At 37.2% G+C, this 18,142-nt stretch overlaps 1 protein-coding gene across 2 annotated transcripts in view; it reads right to left on the bottom strand.

The window, feature by feature from the left end:
* The window catches only part of LOC147409993 (protein ACCUMULATION AND REPLICATION OF CHLOROPLASTS 3, chloroplastic-like), a 76,903-nt gene that overhangs the window by 31,589 nt on the left and 27,172 nt on the right, over nucleotides 1-18,142 (bottom strand). For both annotated transcript variants that reach the window (XM_086432186.1, XM_086432187.1), the window contains exons 3-5: nucleotides 13,299-13,363; nucleotides 4,043-4,177; nucleotides 2,459-2,507 (exon numbers count right to left, since the gene is read on the bottom strand). In XM_086432186.1, the coding sequence (XP_086288312.1) occupies nucleotides 2,459-2,507; nucleotides 4,043-4,177; nucleotides 13,299-13,363 (249 nt within the window). The remainder of the gene's footprint in view (nucleotides 1-2,458; nucleotides 2,508-4,042; nucleotides 4,178-13,298; nucleotides 13,364-18,142) is intronic.

Below are 18,142 nucleotides of genomic sequence, written 5' to 3'. Positions count from 1 at the left end.
AAACAATGGGTTGTCATTAGGTCTTATTGTTAAGCATAACTCTGATGATAGTATTGCTTGGTACAAAGCTCGTCTTGTTGCTCATGGTTTTACAAAAACATACGGCCTTGACTATGTCACCTTTGCTCCTGTGGCAAAGTTGACTTCGGTACGAGTCCTTACCTCCATTACAGCTCATCAAGATTGGCCACTTTATCAGTTAAATGAGAAGAATAGTCTTTCTTCATGGGAATTTCACAGAAGAGGTGTATATGGATCGACCACCTGGGTTCCTACTTCAGGGTGAGTCCCTAGAGATGGTTTGCAGACTCAAAAAGTCTTTTATGGTTTGAAGCAATCACCTGTAGCTTGGTTTCATCCTTCAACGAAGTGGTGATTAACATGAGCTTTCAGAAATGCCCCTCTAATTATACAATCTTCATTCATTCAGGCTCCATAGGTCATACTATCCTTTTAGTCTATGTTGATGACATTATTCTCATTGAAGATGACTTGTCCTTCCTCACTTACGTGAAGAAGGAACTAGGCCGTATATATAAAGTTAAGGATTTGGGTGCCTTAAAATATTTCCTTGGGCTTGAGTTTGCTTGTTCCAGAAAAGACATTTTTCTCTCACAAAGAAAGTATGCATTGGATCTCTTCTGTGATACCGGTATGATTGGTTGTAAACCAGCTACTTAACCTATGGATTCGAAGCTATCTCTATATGAAATTGAAGATGATCTTCCTTATCCACATACCTATCAACGGCTTGTAGACCGGCTAATTTATCTCACCCTCACACGACCAGATATTGTCTTCGCTGTGAGTTTGGTTAGTCAGTTCATACATGCTCCTCGTATTACCATCTCGCAACAGTTCATTGTATTCTCTGTTATATCAAGTCTAGTCCAAGCCGTGGACGTGTATATTGCTCACATGGTCATTTGGATATCACCACTTTTACTAATGTAGATTGCATAAGATCTACTTCTGATTGTCATTCAACCCCAAGATAATGTGCCTTTCTAGGAGGCAATTTGGTTGCATGGAAGAGAAAAAAGCAACCAGTAGTATCTCGTTCGAGTGCCAAAGCTAAGTATAGGGTTATTGCTCATGGTACATGTGAGCTTCTTTGGCTTCGATCTCTTCTGTGTGAGTTAGGATTTCCTACCAAGAAATCTATGACATTATACTGTGACAATGAAGCAGCAAAGAAGATTGCCTCTGATTCTATTTTGCATGAGCAAATCAAGCATATAGAAGTTGATATCCACTTTATCTGTGAAAAAGTCCAAGACATTTCGCTTAGGATGCATCATGTTTCTTCCTCTCATCAACTCGATGATATATTCACTAAAATAGTTAAATCATCCATCCCTATGAATGTCACTGTCAAGTTGAGCATGTTTGATGTTTATGCTCTAGCTTGAGGGGGAGTGTTGTAAAGTGTACAGTGTCTATGGTGTGTGTTTGTATCATTTTTGGTGTTTGTATTGTATGGGGGTGTACTCGTTCATTCTCTTCTCTCCTTAATACAAAGGCTAGTAGGGTCATTGCCCTAACTAAGCAAGTTTTCCAGATTATCAAGTCTAACATTCTCACATTATGATCAATGGAAATATAATTGAAAGAAAAATCTCTATTTGATGGGGATTCGTAGATTATCCATGGATTTCATTGAATTTATAAATGATACAATAGAAGAATTGTTCTCAAATGGGCCAATTCAACTTTTTTGAAATATAACAATGTGATGAAAGGAAAATTTAAAGTTAAATGCCTTTAAATAAATAATCACCACACAAAATAATTAAAACATGAATGATTGTGTGTGCTTAGATATGTACAAGTAAATATGCTTATAACAACCTCAGACTAGGCTTTGGACTAATACCTTAGACCTAATCTAAGATTGGGTAGGGCGTGGGTTAAGTGGTGGAAAGAGGTTTGGGATTGGGTTAGCACTCAAGCAGGACAAACCTACCAATGTTGCCACCATAATAGAGGAAAGGATGTTGAGATTTATGAGCGAAAAGCCGAAGATAAAATCATAAACGTGTTCATCCATGAAAATGTAAGAGCAACCTAGTAGCTGATCAACTATGGAAAAGTTGATTGAGATGGTTCGTACATTTGCAACAAAAATCAAAGACAACACCACTAAGAATGAATATGCAGGTTGAAAGTTCGAAAGAGCAAATGTAAGACCAAACAGGAAGTGGCATAAGGTAGAGAGAATAGATATAAAGACTCCTAAACTAACATAAGACATGGTTATATATATATATTTGAGTGGAGGGCCATGAATCATCCAGCTGATCCCAGATATTGGGGATAGGACCTTGATGATGTTAAAGATCATCTATCTTTATTTAAATAGAATGGTGCTTTGTTTGAATAATCTTTTTACAAGCCACTTAAAAGAAACACTAAAATAAAAATGTAATTGATACATGACATCAGATCAAGACCTCACCGATAAAGAAGTTTGTGTGCTCCCGAATTTTGTTTACCAAGTCTCTAACCTGTAGTCAATCATTAAATTTCCATTTAACTTGTAAAGTTCTAAAGCAAGCATTCACCAAATGCAGCCTTTAATGAGCTGACACTTGGCACAACAAAAATAATGTCTGAAGTCCAGATTAAAAAAAAAAAAATCCAGAAAATTGAACAAATCTTTTTAAAATAAGAAAGATATTTCTTAGCAGTTAATGTGCAATTGAAAATCCAATCAACAGCACCACACAACAATCACATACCACATTGGTGTAACACATTTCTTAGGAAACAAATATTCTGGAAATACCTTATGAACCTTTGGGTCTCCCCTTGGTGGACTTACACATTAAAAATTAGACTGATTGGTGATTCTAGACTGGACTTTTGGTCGAGAGGTAAGGCCCAATCTTCAGTCATTGAGTTCAATATAGTCCATATTGCATTTTGATGGTTATTTTTCATTCATGGGGAAACATAGCAATAAATTCCTAATAGTCCAACATAAAGACCTCATCTAAATGACTAGCCATACCAAAATTTAGTTATAGCAGATGACCCTAAATGACTAAGAAATTGTATTCATTTTGGACAACCAGAAATAAAAGGAAAAGAGTTTTGAAGTAAGGCATACTTGTAGAATGTTTAGGATAACTGATCAACCTACTTTTTGGTTAATGTGTTATTTTACACGAGATTCATTGATCTAACTATCAAAATTAGTACAACCATGCACAATAAGGACCACATACCACCACAAATATATGGTAGACAAATGTTCCTTCAATTTTTTCACAAATGAACTAACATTATGAATGGTGATCCTTAGCAAGGACAATTTTCCTTCATTTGCAAAACTTGGGTAGCTATCGAGATCCAAGTTTCCTTAATGTATCATAATTTACCAGAGTACCACTTACAAAATCTGTTGTACCCCAAGATAATATTTTAAGGCTGTGCTGCCGTATGGAATTTCCAGAAATTGTTGTGCCGTATACCTAGAAATTTAGCACCCATGTCACATGTCAAGGTAACAATGACCCTCATTCATGGTGCATTAAGGAGTATCTATGATCCACGCAATCAAAATAGCTATAAAGTCATCTCCCAATCCTTGAGATTCCTCCTAAATACGAAGTCCCATGACACCAAATCAACAACCCATACCATGAAATCCCTAATCGGCTGATTTTCATACTAGAAAACACAATGGAAATGGGAATGGATCAATCTTATCAAGTATATATTCTCCCAAAGATAAAGTTGTCAGCGTATGAATATAAAAAATCGCACCGATTTTGAACCTCCAGTACTGCAAACTACGTCCAAGTAATAGTCAACAAAAGGTGTTTGACAAAGTAAAGACATATAATGAAGAAAATTTCATAAATAAAGACTTGAATTGTAATAGTAAGTTAATACATTTATTATAATTATATTGAGAAAATATGTAAAAGTGTACCACTTTTCAATGTCCTGCAAATTGTTATTATGCATTTTCCCTATTTCTCTTTATGGTAAAGATAAAAGAGACATGAAATTCTAGCTTCAAAACATACCCTACCTCATCTTGGCGTCTTTGTCCTTCAAAGCTGAAAGGTTTCAGAATAAGGCCAACAGCCAATCCATTTGTTGATTTTACAGCTTTAAGAAGCTCAATTGCTATAGTGTGATCTATGCCATACCCTGCAGTTGCCACCTATATCAAGAGCAAGAGATTGTAGCTGATAAGTATTGTCCATTGAAGAGGACCTACAGAATAAGAATTTGATTACAATTTGCTTAAGCAAATCATTTAACAGATGATTTAATATACAATGCTTATGTTCATGAAAACAAGATATATTATAATTCTTGTCAAATAGTAAATATAAGCATTTCAACCAAGGATTCTTATGCTAAATGCAAGTACATTCATCAAAATTCAGTGTTGCAAATTATGAATCAATATGACCGACAGTTAATTTCTACAGCCAAACAAATTAAAAGAATGTCAATGAAGCACTAGAAACTGCAGATATGTACTGATGTCAATATACTTTTTATCAGTAATATTAAGGTCCATGGGCCTGGCCTAACTCAACCTTACAAAACCGGCTTCTAAGGTGAGGATTGCTGTCTCCTCAAATACCACACAAATCGAGCAACCAGGACCGATGTGAGACTATTGTTCTAACAAGTAAATTAAATCTGTTGATGTAAATATCACATCGCACTGTACCATTATATGCTGCTTTTTGGATAATAAAATTTCAATTAGAGAATGTCCACCCAGGTCAACCCCAATCAAGTTAAATAGTTTTCTTAGGTAGCATTCTTCAAACATCTCCTAATAAATTTGCACTTAATAGGTTTTTTGGGGTCATTATCCTAATATCTTATCATGAAGAAGATGATTAGCAGTCAAGTTTATCAAACAACACAATCTGAATAAACACCTCCATTTAGATGGAACAGAGATTCCCACAATTCTCTCAAACAATAACTTATCCCGACAAAAATATCCCTCGACAACTATAAATAGAAAATTTCCTTTTCAAGTCCCCTCAAACACAAACATTCCAAAAGAATGTAGCCTCTTACAATGACCAGGGAAAATGACCACTCCTCAGTTCCTTTGTCCAATATATTGCACATAAAGATCGAGAACCAAACCACCTCTTCTTTCTTCTTTTAAAATAATGGTTCAATGTTAACCCCACAATAGAAACCAATCTATAAAAACACGGATACACATAACACAATCTACCTATTCACACCAATTTTCTTCCAAAATAAATGTTTCTCACCGTTCCCCACCATGAAACAAGTACCTTTAACATGGTCCTCATAAAAATTTAGTGAATATAACCAAAAAAAGGTCTTCTCCATTCTAAATATCCACAGTAGTTTCTCAAAAAGTGGGTATCACTTAGGAGGGGGTATTACAAATTGTTGGCCAATTCCCCCTAAGTGGCATATGACAAATGAGAATAATATGTGGAGGTTGGAATTTGTAATTTCCAGGGATAGATAAATTGAAGATCTAGAGTCGATAGAGAATGAGTTTCAACCACCACCAATAGGTAAAGATTGAGTCAAATAAATTGAAAAGCTAGAATCTTTGATAGAAAGTTGGTAGTTCATTAATGAGGTTCAAAATCCAGATTGAGTTCCAACCATCAGCAGAAATTGAAATGGAGATGGAGGATCTCCTTACTATGAAGATATATGTCAATGTTAGCTAAGAAACTTAACTCCAGTCATTGCACAATTACGTTTGGTCTGTAGCCAGGTCCTTCGGCTTCTTCCGACGACTGGAGTCAGTCTACGGATCAGGTTGTAAGGCGGTTGGTGTTTGGTTGGTCTTTGATGAAGGAAAATAATCACCCTATAATGGTAACAATTGGAATCAAGAGTTTTGAGTTTAAAATTTGTTTAATCCAAAATAGTCTTGGGTTTGTGATTTTTGAGCATTCCCCTTCATGGGCAGGCTTAATAAAGTTCTTAGTTGAAGAAGGTATATGGCTTTTAAAAAATCTATCAGAAGCCATTAAAACACCAACGGGATAACCATTGAGGAGTAAATTCTCCTTTCGTATTCACATTAGGGTGGCAAAAAAGGGTCTAATAGAAGCGAAGCTTTTTTAAATATCTTAGACTTTACTTCCAAAAACAAGTTAGCCCGATTATCTTCCCCAAAGGAACTAATCACTCGAGCTGGAAGTCTTTGACGAAAGGGATAGAAGAGGCTCTAGAGTTGAAGCTACCTTTGAGTAAGCCCTTAATCCCAGTGTACAAGCCTCAACTTGTCGTGCAAGGGGCGAAGTTCTTACCCCTAGTGCTCAAGTCGCAGGTTGTTGTGAAAGAGGTTAAGAAGCAGGTGTTGGCTCCATTAGTTGCTATTTATGGTGGGAGAACAAGTTTCTCAGTATCTATACCATTCTGTGGGTTTGGAGATTAGCCAAACATTATTATTTGTGAGGGGTCCGACTTAACTAAATGGATTGCTACTAATTGGATCGTTATACAAGAGGCCATTTTCAAATAACTCCATCTTTGCTATGAACTGGCTTCGTATGGGATAAGACCAAGATAACTATTGCCAAAATCAAAAGAGCATTTGGATTGGTTTATGTCAATTAGCTCGGTGAAAAGAAGGGGTAGCTTGGTAAATTTCCATCAATGGTGCACGCTCTCGAATTGTCTACCTAATCAATGGGTGAAAAGTACTTCGATTGATGTCTACGATTTACTACTCCAACTCTAGACCTTGGATGTGTTCAAGTCTTTACATAAACCTTTAGGCAGACTGATAAAAGTCGACGACTCAGTGACCAATGACCAACAGAAGTAGGTTCACAGCGGCAAGAATTCTAGATGGGAATCTAGGAGCTAAAAGCTAGGTGGGAAACTGTTTCCTTTGGTTGCCATAGGTATTCTGTTACCTTTATGGTGGTGGGTTTAGGCTTGGGTCCAAATCCTCGAAGTGCTGATAGAGGGAGGGATATTGTGGTCAATGCTAGAGCTGAAGTTGGACGTAAGAGGTTGGAAATTGAGGAGGTTAGGTGATGGGTTGTAAGGGAGTATTCGGAGAGGGTGGAACAGCTAGAGAAGAAAAAGGACGGTTGTTGGACAACGTTGCTGATTTGGACCTAAAAGCCCAACATTTTAGTCAAGCCCATGAAGTCTTTAAGCTAGTTGATTTGACCCTTCAGGAGCCGTACGTTAAAACCTTAAATGTTAAGTCGGGTTAAAGAATTTGGTGAGATCTTCTGAGGAAAAATATACGCAAATTAGGAGAGATATTAGTTTGGTGCCTGCGAGTCTTCATGAGGTGGTCTCCAACTCTGGCTTGGTTTAAAAGGAGTTTAAAAGGGCAGGAAGAGAAGGAAATCCCAACTTTGAGTTGTCGAATGGCCTAGATTCCTCGTCCTCTTCGTCAAAGGAAGATTCCTCGTTGGATTTGGACGCATCTTTTGTCCAAGATTCGTTTGGAGAAAAATCCTTACAGCTGAATTGCGAACCTCATTGGAAGGAAACTTCAAGAGAAGGTTATCGACCAGATGTAGTACAAGGGTATCTTGGGATAAGGGATGAGTTGGCATGCTCAAAAGGTGGAACACAACAGTTTACAATGAGGAAAGTTTGAATGACAAATACGTGTAAAGATTTCTAGAATTGGGACTAGCAAGGAAACCAAAGAAACAGGCCTCCAAACTCACAAGTGGACCCTTTTCAATGGGTCCTATTACCAATGCAAGCCTAGACTTTGTTCATCAGACTGGGCCGTGAGTGTAGTTGAAGCCCCATGCCCTTCCAACATCAGTCTTTTGGTTCATTAACTTCAGTTCTGGCCCATTTATGGTTTAAAGACATTTGAGGTCTCAAATAATGGATCTAGACAGCTTAATGAGTCCATTTGCTCTCATCTTGTTAGGATTCATATCAAGTCTCAGGTGGTTTCTAATGAGAAGCTTCAGTTTGAGGACCAAGAATCACTTTTTGAAGATCTTCAGACTAAAGCCCTTTGGAGCAGACCCACGGATTGTGTTGTGTTGAAAGAAGGCTTGGAAAAGGGGCTTGGTGTTGATGGGCCAAACCTCCACCTCTTAAAATGATTAAGACTGAGCCAAAGGGTTGTTTGAAGTTCAAACACTTACTAAAAACACCTTCGTCTTTGAGAAAGGGGTAAGGGAAGTTTGCAAAGATTGAGTGCACTACACCTTTGAAGGGGAGTGTTTGGTGGGAGGAAGAGAAACCTTGAGTTTAGGGGTTGAGACGTCAGAACGGAATCTCTTTCAACTAGAAGTGTCTCCAATTGCTGATTTGGTTGAAAATAGAGATAAAGAAGCTTTGTTGTTCGGACACAAAAAAGTTGCAGAGAATTCTTTCCCTGCAAGCTCCGTAAATCATCAGGTTTTGGACTTCCTACTAAACCCTATAATTGGTGCCAGAAAAGGTTGGCGGGCTGCTAATTTTGTATCTTCCTTGTTAACTTCAAATTTCTATTCCATTCCTACTTCTTGGTCTTTTGAGGTTTTTTCTTCATTGTTAGGTTTTTTTCTAAGGCTTAAAACGGGCCGGGTTCAAGCTAAATATGAGTATGTCCATATCCATATCTGAATTTTGTATCCGGATCCAACTCGGATCCTAATAACTAAAATCATATCCAAACCATTTTACATTCATTAAATTTTTATCCGATCTGATCCAACCAAATTAATTGATTCAGGTCGGTCGTGTCAGATAATGTCAAACTGTTAAAGGTTATCTTAAATAAAATTGCCAAAACATGGCCAAATGGTGACATGAACTCAGGACCTCTCCATTTTGAATAGAGTCCTTGACCACGACACCCAACCGTTGTTGGTTGATAAAAAAATAACTTGAAAAATATAAAAATACAACTTGCAAAGTAATATAACATTCGGATTATGGCGGATATAGGGATAGATCCGTATCCAACTCAAGTCAAGGTACATCAACCCATATCCAAACCATATTTTAATTCAGATATACTCCAAGGAACCAAATTCAGATTCAGATCACTCGGATTTCGGATAAAATCCATCCCATTTTAAGCCCTATTTTGTTCCAAAGCTTGCAAGGTTTAGGGAAAGTGTTTCTAGTCGTTTCCAGCTTCCGTTATTGTGTTTTCCTAATTCAAGGCCACCTTGGAAAGGTAGAAGGCAGCCTAGGGTGGTGAACAATTGTAGAGAGACCTTGGTTACCCCGAATTTGTTGTCATTGTCTTCTTCTGGTCCTAATAATGGACCCCCGATTGCGAGGTGTCTAGAAGACAGAGACAGGGAGGCTGAATCTTTTGAGACTTTGGGTTCTGCCTTGGTTATCCACAGATCTGAAAATCTAAAGGTTGTGGGGAAGTCTTTGGTTAGCAGGGGAGTATGTCCGCAGAATTTAGAAGTGCCAGGAGGAGAGAGCTAGTAAAGCTAATGTTGATATGATTTATGAATTATGTTCTAGTTATTGGGGTTGCGATAGGTGTTTCTAGGTTGAAAATTTTCAGTGGGGCTGAGATTATGATGAAATTTGTTTTAGGGAAGAAGATGGAATTTGGAATGTTCCTTCGAAGAGATGACAAAATAAGGATCAATAGTGTCTTTGAGGTAAACCGTGTGTGCGAGGATGGATTCAAAGACAAAGTGGCTGAAAAACAGGTCGATAATTTAAACTCGATTCTCCATCCAAGAGTGTAAGGAATTATCAACCCAATTAAATTATGGGGGGGAGGGAAGAAAATATTTCAAGGAGGAAGAGGGAGGAAATCTAACGAGGTGGAAATTTTAGGAAAAGATGTGGGTTTCTGTTGAAGTCAGATGACAGTAGGAGAAGAGTTAAGGGCCTAATAGTTCAAAATATAAGTTAAGCTTTTGTCTTGGAAGGTTAAGGGTTTAGGGACTCGTCGCAAAAGGGCTTCTGTGAAACAAATTGGTAGGTTTCAAAACCCCCATGTCATGATTTTTCAAGAGTCAAAATTGGAGGTAGTTAGTGGAATTCAGTGGAGTGGATTACTCTTCCAGCAGTAGGTTCTTCGAGAGGGATTATTGTTTTGTGGGGCACTAGATTTGCAACAATAAGAGGACACTTGATAGGGACCTTTTCAGCTTTTGTTCTATGCAATTGTGTGAGGTCAACTGAGACTTGGGTGCTAATTGGCACCTATGGGACTACAAAATTGGTAGGTTTCAAAACCCCCATGTCATGATTTTTCAAGAGTCAAAATTGGAGGTAGTTAGTGGAATTCAGTGGAGTGGATTACTCTTCCAGCAGTAGGTTCTTCGAGAGGGATTACTGTTTTGTGGGACACTAGATTTGCAGCAATAAGAGGACACTTGATAGGGACCTTTTTAGCTTTTGTTCTATGCAATTGTGTGAAGTCAACTGAGACTTGGGTGCTAATTGGCACCTATGGGACTACAAAATTGGTAGGTTTCAAAACCCCCATGTCATGATTTTTCAAGAGTCAAAATTGGAGGTAGTTAGTGGAATTCAGTGGAGTGGATTACTCTTCCAGCAGTAGGTTCTTCGAGAGGGATTATTGTTTTGTGGGACACTAGAGTTGCAACAATAAGAGGACACTTGATAGGGACCTTTTCAGCTTTTGTTCTATGCAATTGTGTGAGGTCAACTGAGACTTGGGTGCTAATTGGCACCTATGGGACTACAAAAGCTCGGGAGTGAGACCAATTTTGGGGCGAACTAGAGGGTGTTTTGGTTTATTGGGATAGCTTGTAGTGTGTGGGAGGAGATTTTAATGTCATTAGGTTTGATATTGAGGAGAAAGGAGGGCGTAATTGTCTTTCAAGTAAGAGGAAATTTGGCAAGTTTGTGAACAAGAATGAGTTGATTGATTTATTGTTGGGAGGAAGTTGTTTCTCTTGGACTAACAATCAGGCCATCCCAACTACGACTAGACTCTATAATTCTTAGGCCAGTTTCAGATCATTCTACTATCTTTTTGGAGGCAAGGGTTGATTTGAGGTGTCAAACCCCTTTTCACTTTGAAAATATGTAATTGAAGCATGAAGGTTTTTTTGAGCTAGTTAGCTCTTGCTGGAATAGTTTTGAAGTTTTGGGAAGACCTGGGGCAATCTTTAGCAAAAAGTTGAAATAGTTGAAGGAAAAGTTGAAATTGTGGAATTTGAGCTTTTCAGAAGAATAGAGGTTAGGAAGAAAGCTTTTTGGAGGATATAACAGTGTTGGATAGGAAGGAGGAGGAATTGGAAGTTATTGAAGAGGAGGAGAGAGTTTAAAGGCACAATTTGAAAGCTAAGTTCCAGAAAGTGATTTTGTTGGAAGAAATTAATTGGAAACAAAAGGCCAAAGTGAGGTGGTTGAAGCAAGAGACAATAATACAAAGTTTTTTCATCGTGTAGCCAACTCCCATAAAAAGGAGAAATTTCATCCGGAAGTTGAAGGTAAAGGTTGAGTAGAAGAGTCCTATCAAAATCTAGGTGCATCAAAAACCAAGCATCTTTCAAAGGGTAGGAAGTTGACCATAATTAGGAGCACCCTTTCCAACATTCACTCATTTTTTATCATTGTTTACAATGACAATAAAGATTGAGTTGCAATTTGAAAAGTTAGTGAGAGATTTTCTTTAGAATGATAAAAAGGAAAGTCGTAAATTACATTTAGTGAATTGGAAGTTGGTGTGCCAGCCTAGAAAATTCGATGGTCTTAGGATTAAAAGGTTTAGATTTGTGAATAGAGCTTTGTTGGGTAAGTGGTATTGGCACTTTAAAAATGAAAAAGAGGAACTTTGGGGGAGAGTAGTTGCAGCCAAGTTTGGGGAGGACCCTATGGGTAGGGAGTGTAATCCAAGTAGACAACCCTATGGTTGTGGTGTTTGGAGAGGTATTTCTAGTGTGGGGATAGCCATGGGGGGAGCACAGCCACTTTGAGGTAGGGAGCGGAGATCGAATTCATTTTTGGGAGGATTGTTGGTGTAGTGAGAATCCTCTATAGACTTTGTTTCCAAGGTTGTACTCATTGTCCATGAGGATAGGAAAACATGTCTCTTGGTTCTGAATTAGAGGGGTGAGTCTTGGGATCTTGGTCTGAGAAGAAGGCTTAACGATTGGGAAATCAGAAACGCAACTTCTATCATAGATTTGCCAACCTCCTCAGGTCCTCTTGATAAGGCGGATCGTCGGATTTGGAAAGGTGCTAATAACGATCTCTTCTCTATAAAGTTATATTCTCTATTAGAAGATCTTAAGTCTTGTTTTCCTTCCTCCTTTGTTTGGGCTTCTAAAATGCCGACCAAATTCTCTTTCTTCATGTAGTTGGCAGCTAAGTCAACTTCCAACAGTTGACCTCCTCAAATACAAAGGTTTGTTTTTTATTGATTATTGTTGTATGTGTAAAGCGGGTAGGGAGTCTGTTCAGCACCTTCTTATTCATTGTGATTTGGCTTTTGGTGTTTGGTCCCACTATCTTTCATTGTTTAAGGTTTCTTGGTGTTTTCCCAGTTCATTTACTTCTCTTCTTTAAGTTGGAAGTTTCCCTCATTTTCTGGTAGGTTGAAGATTTTGTGGAAGTTCACCCCCTTTGCTATTTGTTGGGGCTTGTGGAAATAAAGGAATAGGCGCACTTTTGATGGCAAGGAAAGCTTGACTCAAGAACTTATCTTTAGCGTTCTTGGTTTGTTGTTCTTTTAGTGTAAGCAATTTAAGGAATTTAGGTGTTTATTTTTTGAGAATTTCTTGTTTAGATGGGACATTTTTAGTAGGGAGATATTGTAATCTGTTTTTTTTTTTTTTTCTTTAAGGACTCCTTGTCCACTTATCTTCACTTATAAAATTAAAAAAAAAAAATAGAATCTCCATGGCTTGATCTAACTTGTTTTTAATGGAACCAGAAACGCATATTTATTGCACATAATCATAAATCAACTGGAAGAAATGAAGATCAAATCCTTAAGAGCCTAAGAAGAAATTCTAAAAAATAAGGCAATATCAAATGCAATGAAAAAAAACATATAAATTTTAAGCATGAGATTATCATTTGGTGACAAGAGATCCAATGGAAAATAAAAGAAAAAAACTAGAAGAATATGTCCAAAGTCCCTTCCAATGATATGGACAATACCCTCATGATTCATTCCTGGCAGTACGACTTAAAAGAGCCCATGCACAAAAACAACAAATAAAGAAAAAGGAGGGTACTCTAAGAAAAACCAAGAAAGACAGTTCATATAGTCAAAACCATCATAAGATAGATGGCCTCAATGACATTATTTTCGAAAGTAAAATCATAAAAGAAAAAATTAATTAATTACATAAACAGGAGTATAAGGTAAGGAATGAACATACAAGGATAACAGCCCGAGGAGATGATAATAGAGATGATGGAACTTCCACAATCCTTGGTATCATATCTGGGAAAAAAAAAACCCATAATTATCATCAACCAAACCTTATCCTACCATCATTTGGAAAACAATGTCATTAGATGCATGTTAGATATATCGGTATTTTATATATGTCATTAGAGTATATGTGTAATTTCATTTATTTTTTAGTTTTATATATATACCACGGTTCATAGTGAGAGAGTCAAGTTCGAATCCTCCACTTTCTGAATTATTTTCTTCTTTAAACCCTAATCTAATCTTCTATATGGAATTAGAACTTCTCTAGTGACCAGATTTTGGTTCTCTCTTCTTCTTCCGCATTTTTCCTTTTTCTTCTTTTCTCTCTTGGTATAAATCAGATTTTTCTTATTTGATTTGTACTTATTATCCTCGTGGTGGTTAAAATCCTCTGTTTGGAGGATTTTGTTTTTGTGGTTGGAAAATATCCTTAATGTGATCATAGATCAAGGGTTTTTCAAAAGTTATTAGTGGTTGGTTGTGGTGTGGTGTGGTGGTTAGGTTTCAAATTGTATTTCTAGCATTCAAGATACCCTGTGATTTCATCTTGAGAGGTATTGGAGATCTGTGATTTTAATTGGAAAGGGTTTTCGAGCTTTGAGATTTTATATGGAGGAGTTCTAGAACCTTGCGACTTACTAAGATAGATTTCTTTCTGCTTTTTGGTGGTTTTTCATAGATCTTGGCAATAAGAAATTCGTGTTGAGGAGATTTTTCGGCAATAGAAAAAAGTTCACGAAAATTTTGGGGGAAGCGCCAAAAAGTGCAAAACAATTTTATTAATTCTTGGGCAATCAGTTATTTCATCATGAATCAAAAGACTATCTTGGGTATATCTACTGATTTGGTTGGAACTCAAATGACTTCTACTTGCTTAAATGGAAATAACTACATACAATGGCAAATGCAGTGTAGATATTTTTGAAGATCAAGGGTAAGAAATCTCATCTAACCATAGTGAAATCTGATTCTCTTAATGAAAAAGCCACTGAGGTATGGGAACACAAAGATGCTCAGATTTTTACTTGGTTGTGGAATAGTATGGAGTCATAGATCAGTGTTAACTTTATGTTTTTAAATACTTCAAAAGAGATTTGGGAATGAGTGAGGCACATATATTCGGGATCCAACAATATAACTCGAATTTATGAGATCACTCAGCAATATTTCTCCTTACAGCAGGATGATAAAACTATAGATCAAATATTTGCTTCATTGATGCTTATATGCGTAAAGAACTAATCAATATCAACCTATTTCTAGTGATATCCTTCAAATGTAGAAGCATAGAGGATATAGATGTCAATCGTCTTCTTTCATCCCTTCGATCAAAATATGTAGTCAAGTCTCAGATTTTAGGAAGTCCTGATCTTCCATCCTTGACAAATGTTTCCTCCATGCTAAAGAGAGTCACTCTATCAAATAGTGGCCAACCTACGAGCAATCGCTCTGCTTTAGTTACTCTTGGAGATCATGGTCATAAAGGTAATTGTGGAATACGTGGTGATGGTCGTGGAGGCAGAGGTGGCAGTAGAGATTCAGGGGGAAGCCATGGAACCCGAAAATGTACCCACTGTAGCAAGGATGGGCATACTATTGACTTTTGTTGGGATCTGCATGGGAGACCAATTATCCCTCAAGCATCATTATCTTCAGTTCAGGATGTTGTGCAACCTACTATTTCATCTGATAAGAGCATTGAAAAGAAATTCATTGTCCTTTCTCGAGAAGAGTATGACAAACTAGTCTCCTACTCATCAGCTACTACTACTTTAGCCCAGACAGGTAAGGTATCCACTTGTTTATTATAATCTACGAGCCCCTGGATTATTGATTATAGTGCATCAGATCATTGGTAGGTAATTCTCACTTGTTATCATCTCTTTCTCCATCTTCTCGTCAAAACGTTAAATTAGTCGATGGGTCATTTTCAAAAGTTGTTGGATTAAGAACTTCACAACCCAATCATAGTCTTTCTTTGTCCTCAATATTTTATGTTCCTAAATTCCCATTTAGTTTTCTTTTTGTAAGCCAACTTACAAACAAATTGGATTGTTCAGTGACATTTTTCTTTTCTCATTGTGGTTTTAGGATCTAAAGACAAAGAAGATGATTGGTGGCGGGCGTGAAGTAGATGATCTGTATCTTCTCAACAGTGCTCTAACCCCAGCAACTTTTCATTCATCTTCTAGCACCTTCTAGTGGCATTGTCGGCTTGGTCATCATTTTCCTCATGTTTTACGAAGTCTACTTCCTACTTTAAAGAAAGACTTCATACTTAATTGTAAAGTGTGTCAATTTAGAAAACACCATCGAGTGTCTTTTCCACTTAGTATGGATCGTAGAGAGTCTAGTCATTTTCGTTTAGTACTTGGTTATTTTTAATGAAGGATCATTATGAGTTGTTTAATATAATTCAACAGTTTCATATGGAAATTTGAACCCAACTTGGTACTTCTTTATGCATTTTACGTTCTTATAATGCAAAAACAAAATTTTCTCAGTTGTTATACTACTTATTTGCAGTCTCATGGTATCATTCATCAAACATTTTGTGTTCATACCCCTCACCAAAATGGGGTAGCTGAACGTAAAAACCACCACCTTCTTAACGTTGCTCGAGCCTTAATATTTCAGATGAATATTCCCAAATATCATTGGAGTGAGGTTGTTAATTGCTTGTCATCTCATCAATCGTATGCCTACTATTGTCCTTGATGGTACTTTTCCACATCAAATCTTATTTCCCGATTGTCCTATTTTTCATCTTCCTCCTCATGTTTTTGGGTGTGTATGTTTTGTTCATCATTTGGGTTCTAGTCGTGACAAGTTAGATCCCAAAGTTTGAAATGTGTTTCTTGGGCACTCTTATACTCAAAAGGGTTACCGGTGTTATAGTCCCACATTACACAAACACTTTGTTTGTGTTGATATTACATTTTTCGAGTCTATACCATACTTCTCTACTGGGTCATCTGTTGATGCTAAATTAAAAAGTATTCATTTACTTGTTCATATTCCTATTTCTGAACCCAATCCTACTCCACAACTTCAAGTTTATCACAGGAGGATCATTGCAGCACCGCCAGCACCAACTTCTTTGTCGACATAAGATCCATCTCCACCTCCTATATCTCCTTCCATTCAGGTAAATGGATGTTACTTCATTTTCTAGTGAATTACCTATCGTTAGCAAAGGTACTCGTTCTTGTGTTACTAGATATCATATGTCTAATTTTATTTCTTATGCTTCGTTGTCTTTTTCAATGTCTTTTTATCCCTACTTTCTCTTCCATTTCTATTCCTAAGAATCTCAAGGATGCCTTATCTCACCTGAGAAGGAGAATAGCTATGGTTGATGAGATGGATGCTCTACATCATAATGATACTAAGTCTCTAACTCTTCCTCGTAGGTAGCATGTCGTTGGTTGTAGGTGGATTTATGCTGTTAAATTTCATCTTGATAGCACAATTGAAAAATTGAAAGCTCGGTTAGTTACTAAGAAATACACATAGATTTTTGGAGTTGACTATGTTAAGACTCTCTCCAATTGTGAAAATTACTTCAATTCGAGTGATGATTGCATTAGTTACTACGTCTGATTGGCTCTCATATCAGTTAGATGTTAAAAATGCATTCCTACGTGATTTGCATGAGAAAGTGTTATGGAGCAACCACCTGGGTTATTTGCTCAGGGGGGAGACTGGGAAAGTATGTGAGCTTCGGAAAGCACTCTATGGTTTGAAGCAATCTCCACTAGCATTATTTGGTAAGTTTAGTAATGTGGTTCTTGCATTTGGAATGATGTGGTGTCAGATAGATCATTCAATTTTCCATCAGAAAACTGAGGGGTATATGTTGCTGATAATCTATGTTGATTACATTGTTTTGACTGGTAGTGATGTTGATGGGATACAGAAGTTGAAGTTTTATCTTCAACAACAATTTCATACCAAGGACTCGGGAAAATTTAGGTATTTTCTTGGTATTGAGGTGGCTCATTCAAGTCGTGGTATTAGTCTTTCTCAGAGGAAGTATGTGCTAGGTTTGTTAAAAGAGACAGGATTAATTGGGTCCAAACCAATAAGTACCTCCATGGACCAGAAGTTGAAACTTTCGGTGATCCCAGCAAATACAAGAGGTTAGTTGGAAAGTTGAATTACCTCACCATCACAAGACCAAACATCTCACAGGTTAGCATTGTGAGTCAGTTTATGGAAACACCTAGGATGCCACACTGGGTAGCTATTCAACGTATTATGAGGTACCAAAACGTGGTTTGTTGTACAAGCCTAATGGTCATACTCAGATTGAGGGATATACAGATGTAGATTAGGCTGGTTTTCCTTTAGGCACAAGGTCTACCACAGGTTATTGTACCTTCATAAGATGTAATCTTGAATCATGGAAAAGCAAGAAGCAAATAGTGGGGGGCTAGATTAAGTGCAAAAGCTAAATATAGAGTCATGTCTCATATTTCTTGTGAATTTATTTGGTTGAGACATTTTCTCAAGGAGATTGGTTTCATAGTAGAAACACCTATGAGTCTTTTATGAGATAACCAGGGAACCATGCATATAGCTTCCAATCTAGTGTTTCATGAGTAAACGAAGCAAATCAATGTGGACTATCATTTTGTTCGTGAGAATCTTCTGAATGGTAAAATTGCCACAACATATGTCAAGTTTGGAAATCAACTTGCTAATTTGTTTACTAAATCGTTAGGTAGTGATAGGGTTACTTTTCTACATAACAAGCTAGGATTATATGATACATATTCTCTA

Source organism: Akebia trifoliata, chromosome 2 (assembly GCF_017979445.1).
Source record: "Akebia trifoliata isolate Shusen 1 chromosome 2, ASM1797944v1, whole genome shotgun sequence".
NCBI lineage: Eukaryota > Viridiplantae > Streptophyta > Magnoliopsida > Ranunculales > Lardizabalaceae > Akebia > Akebia trifoliata.
This window is presented reverse-complemented; position numbering and strand designations above follow the sequence as displayed.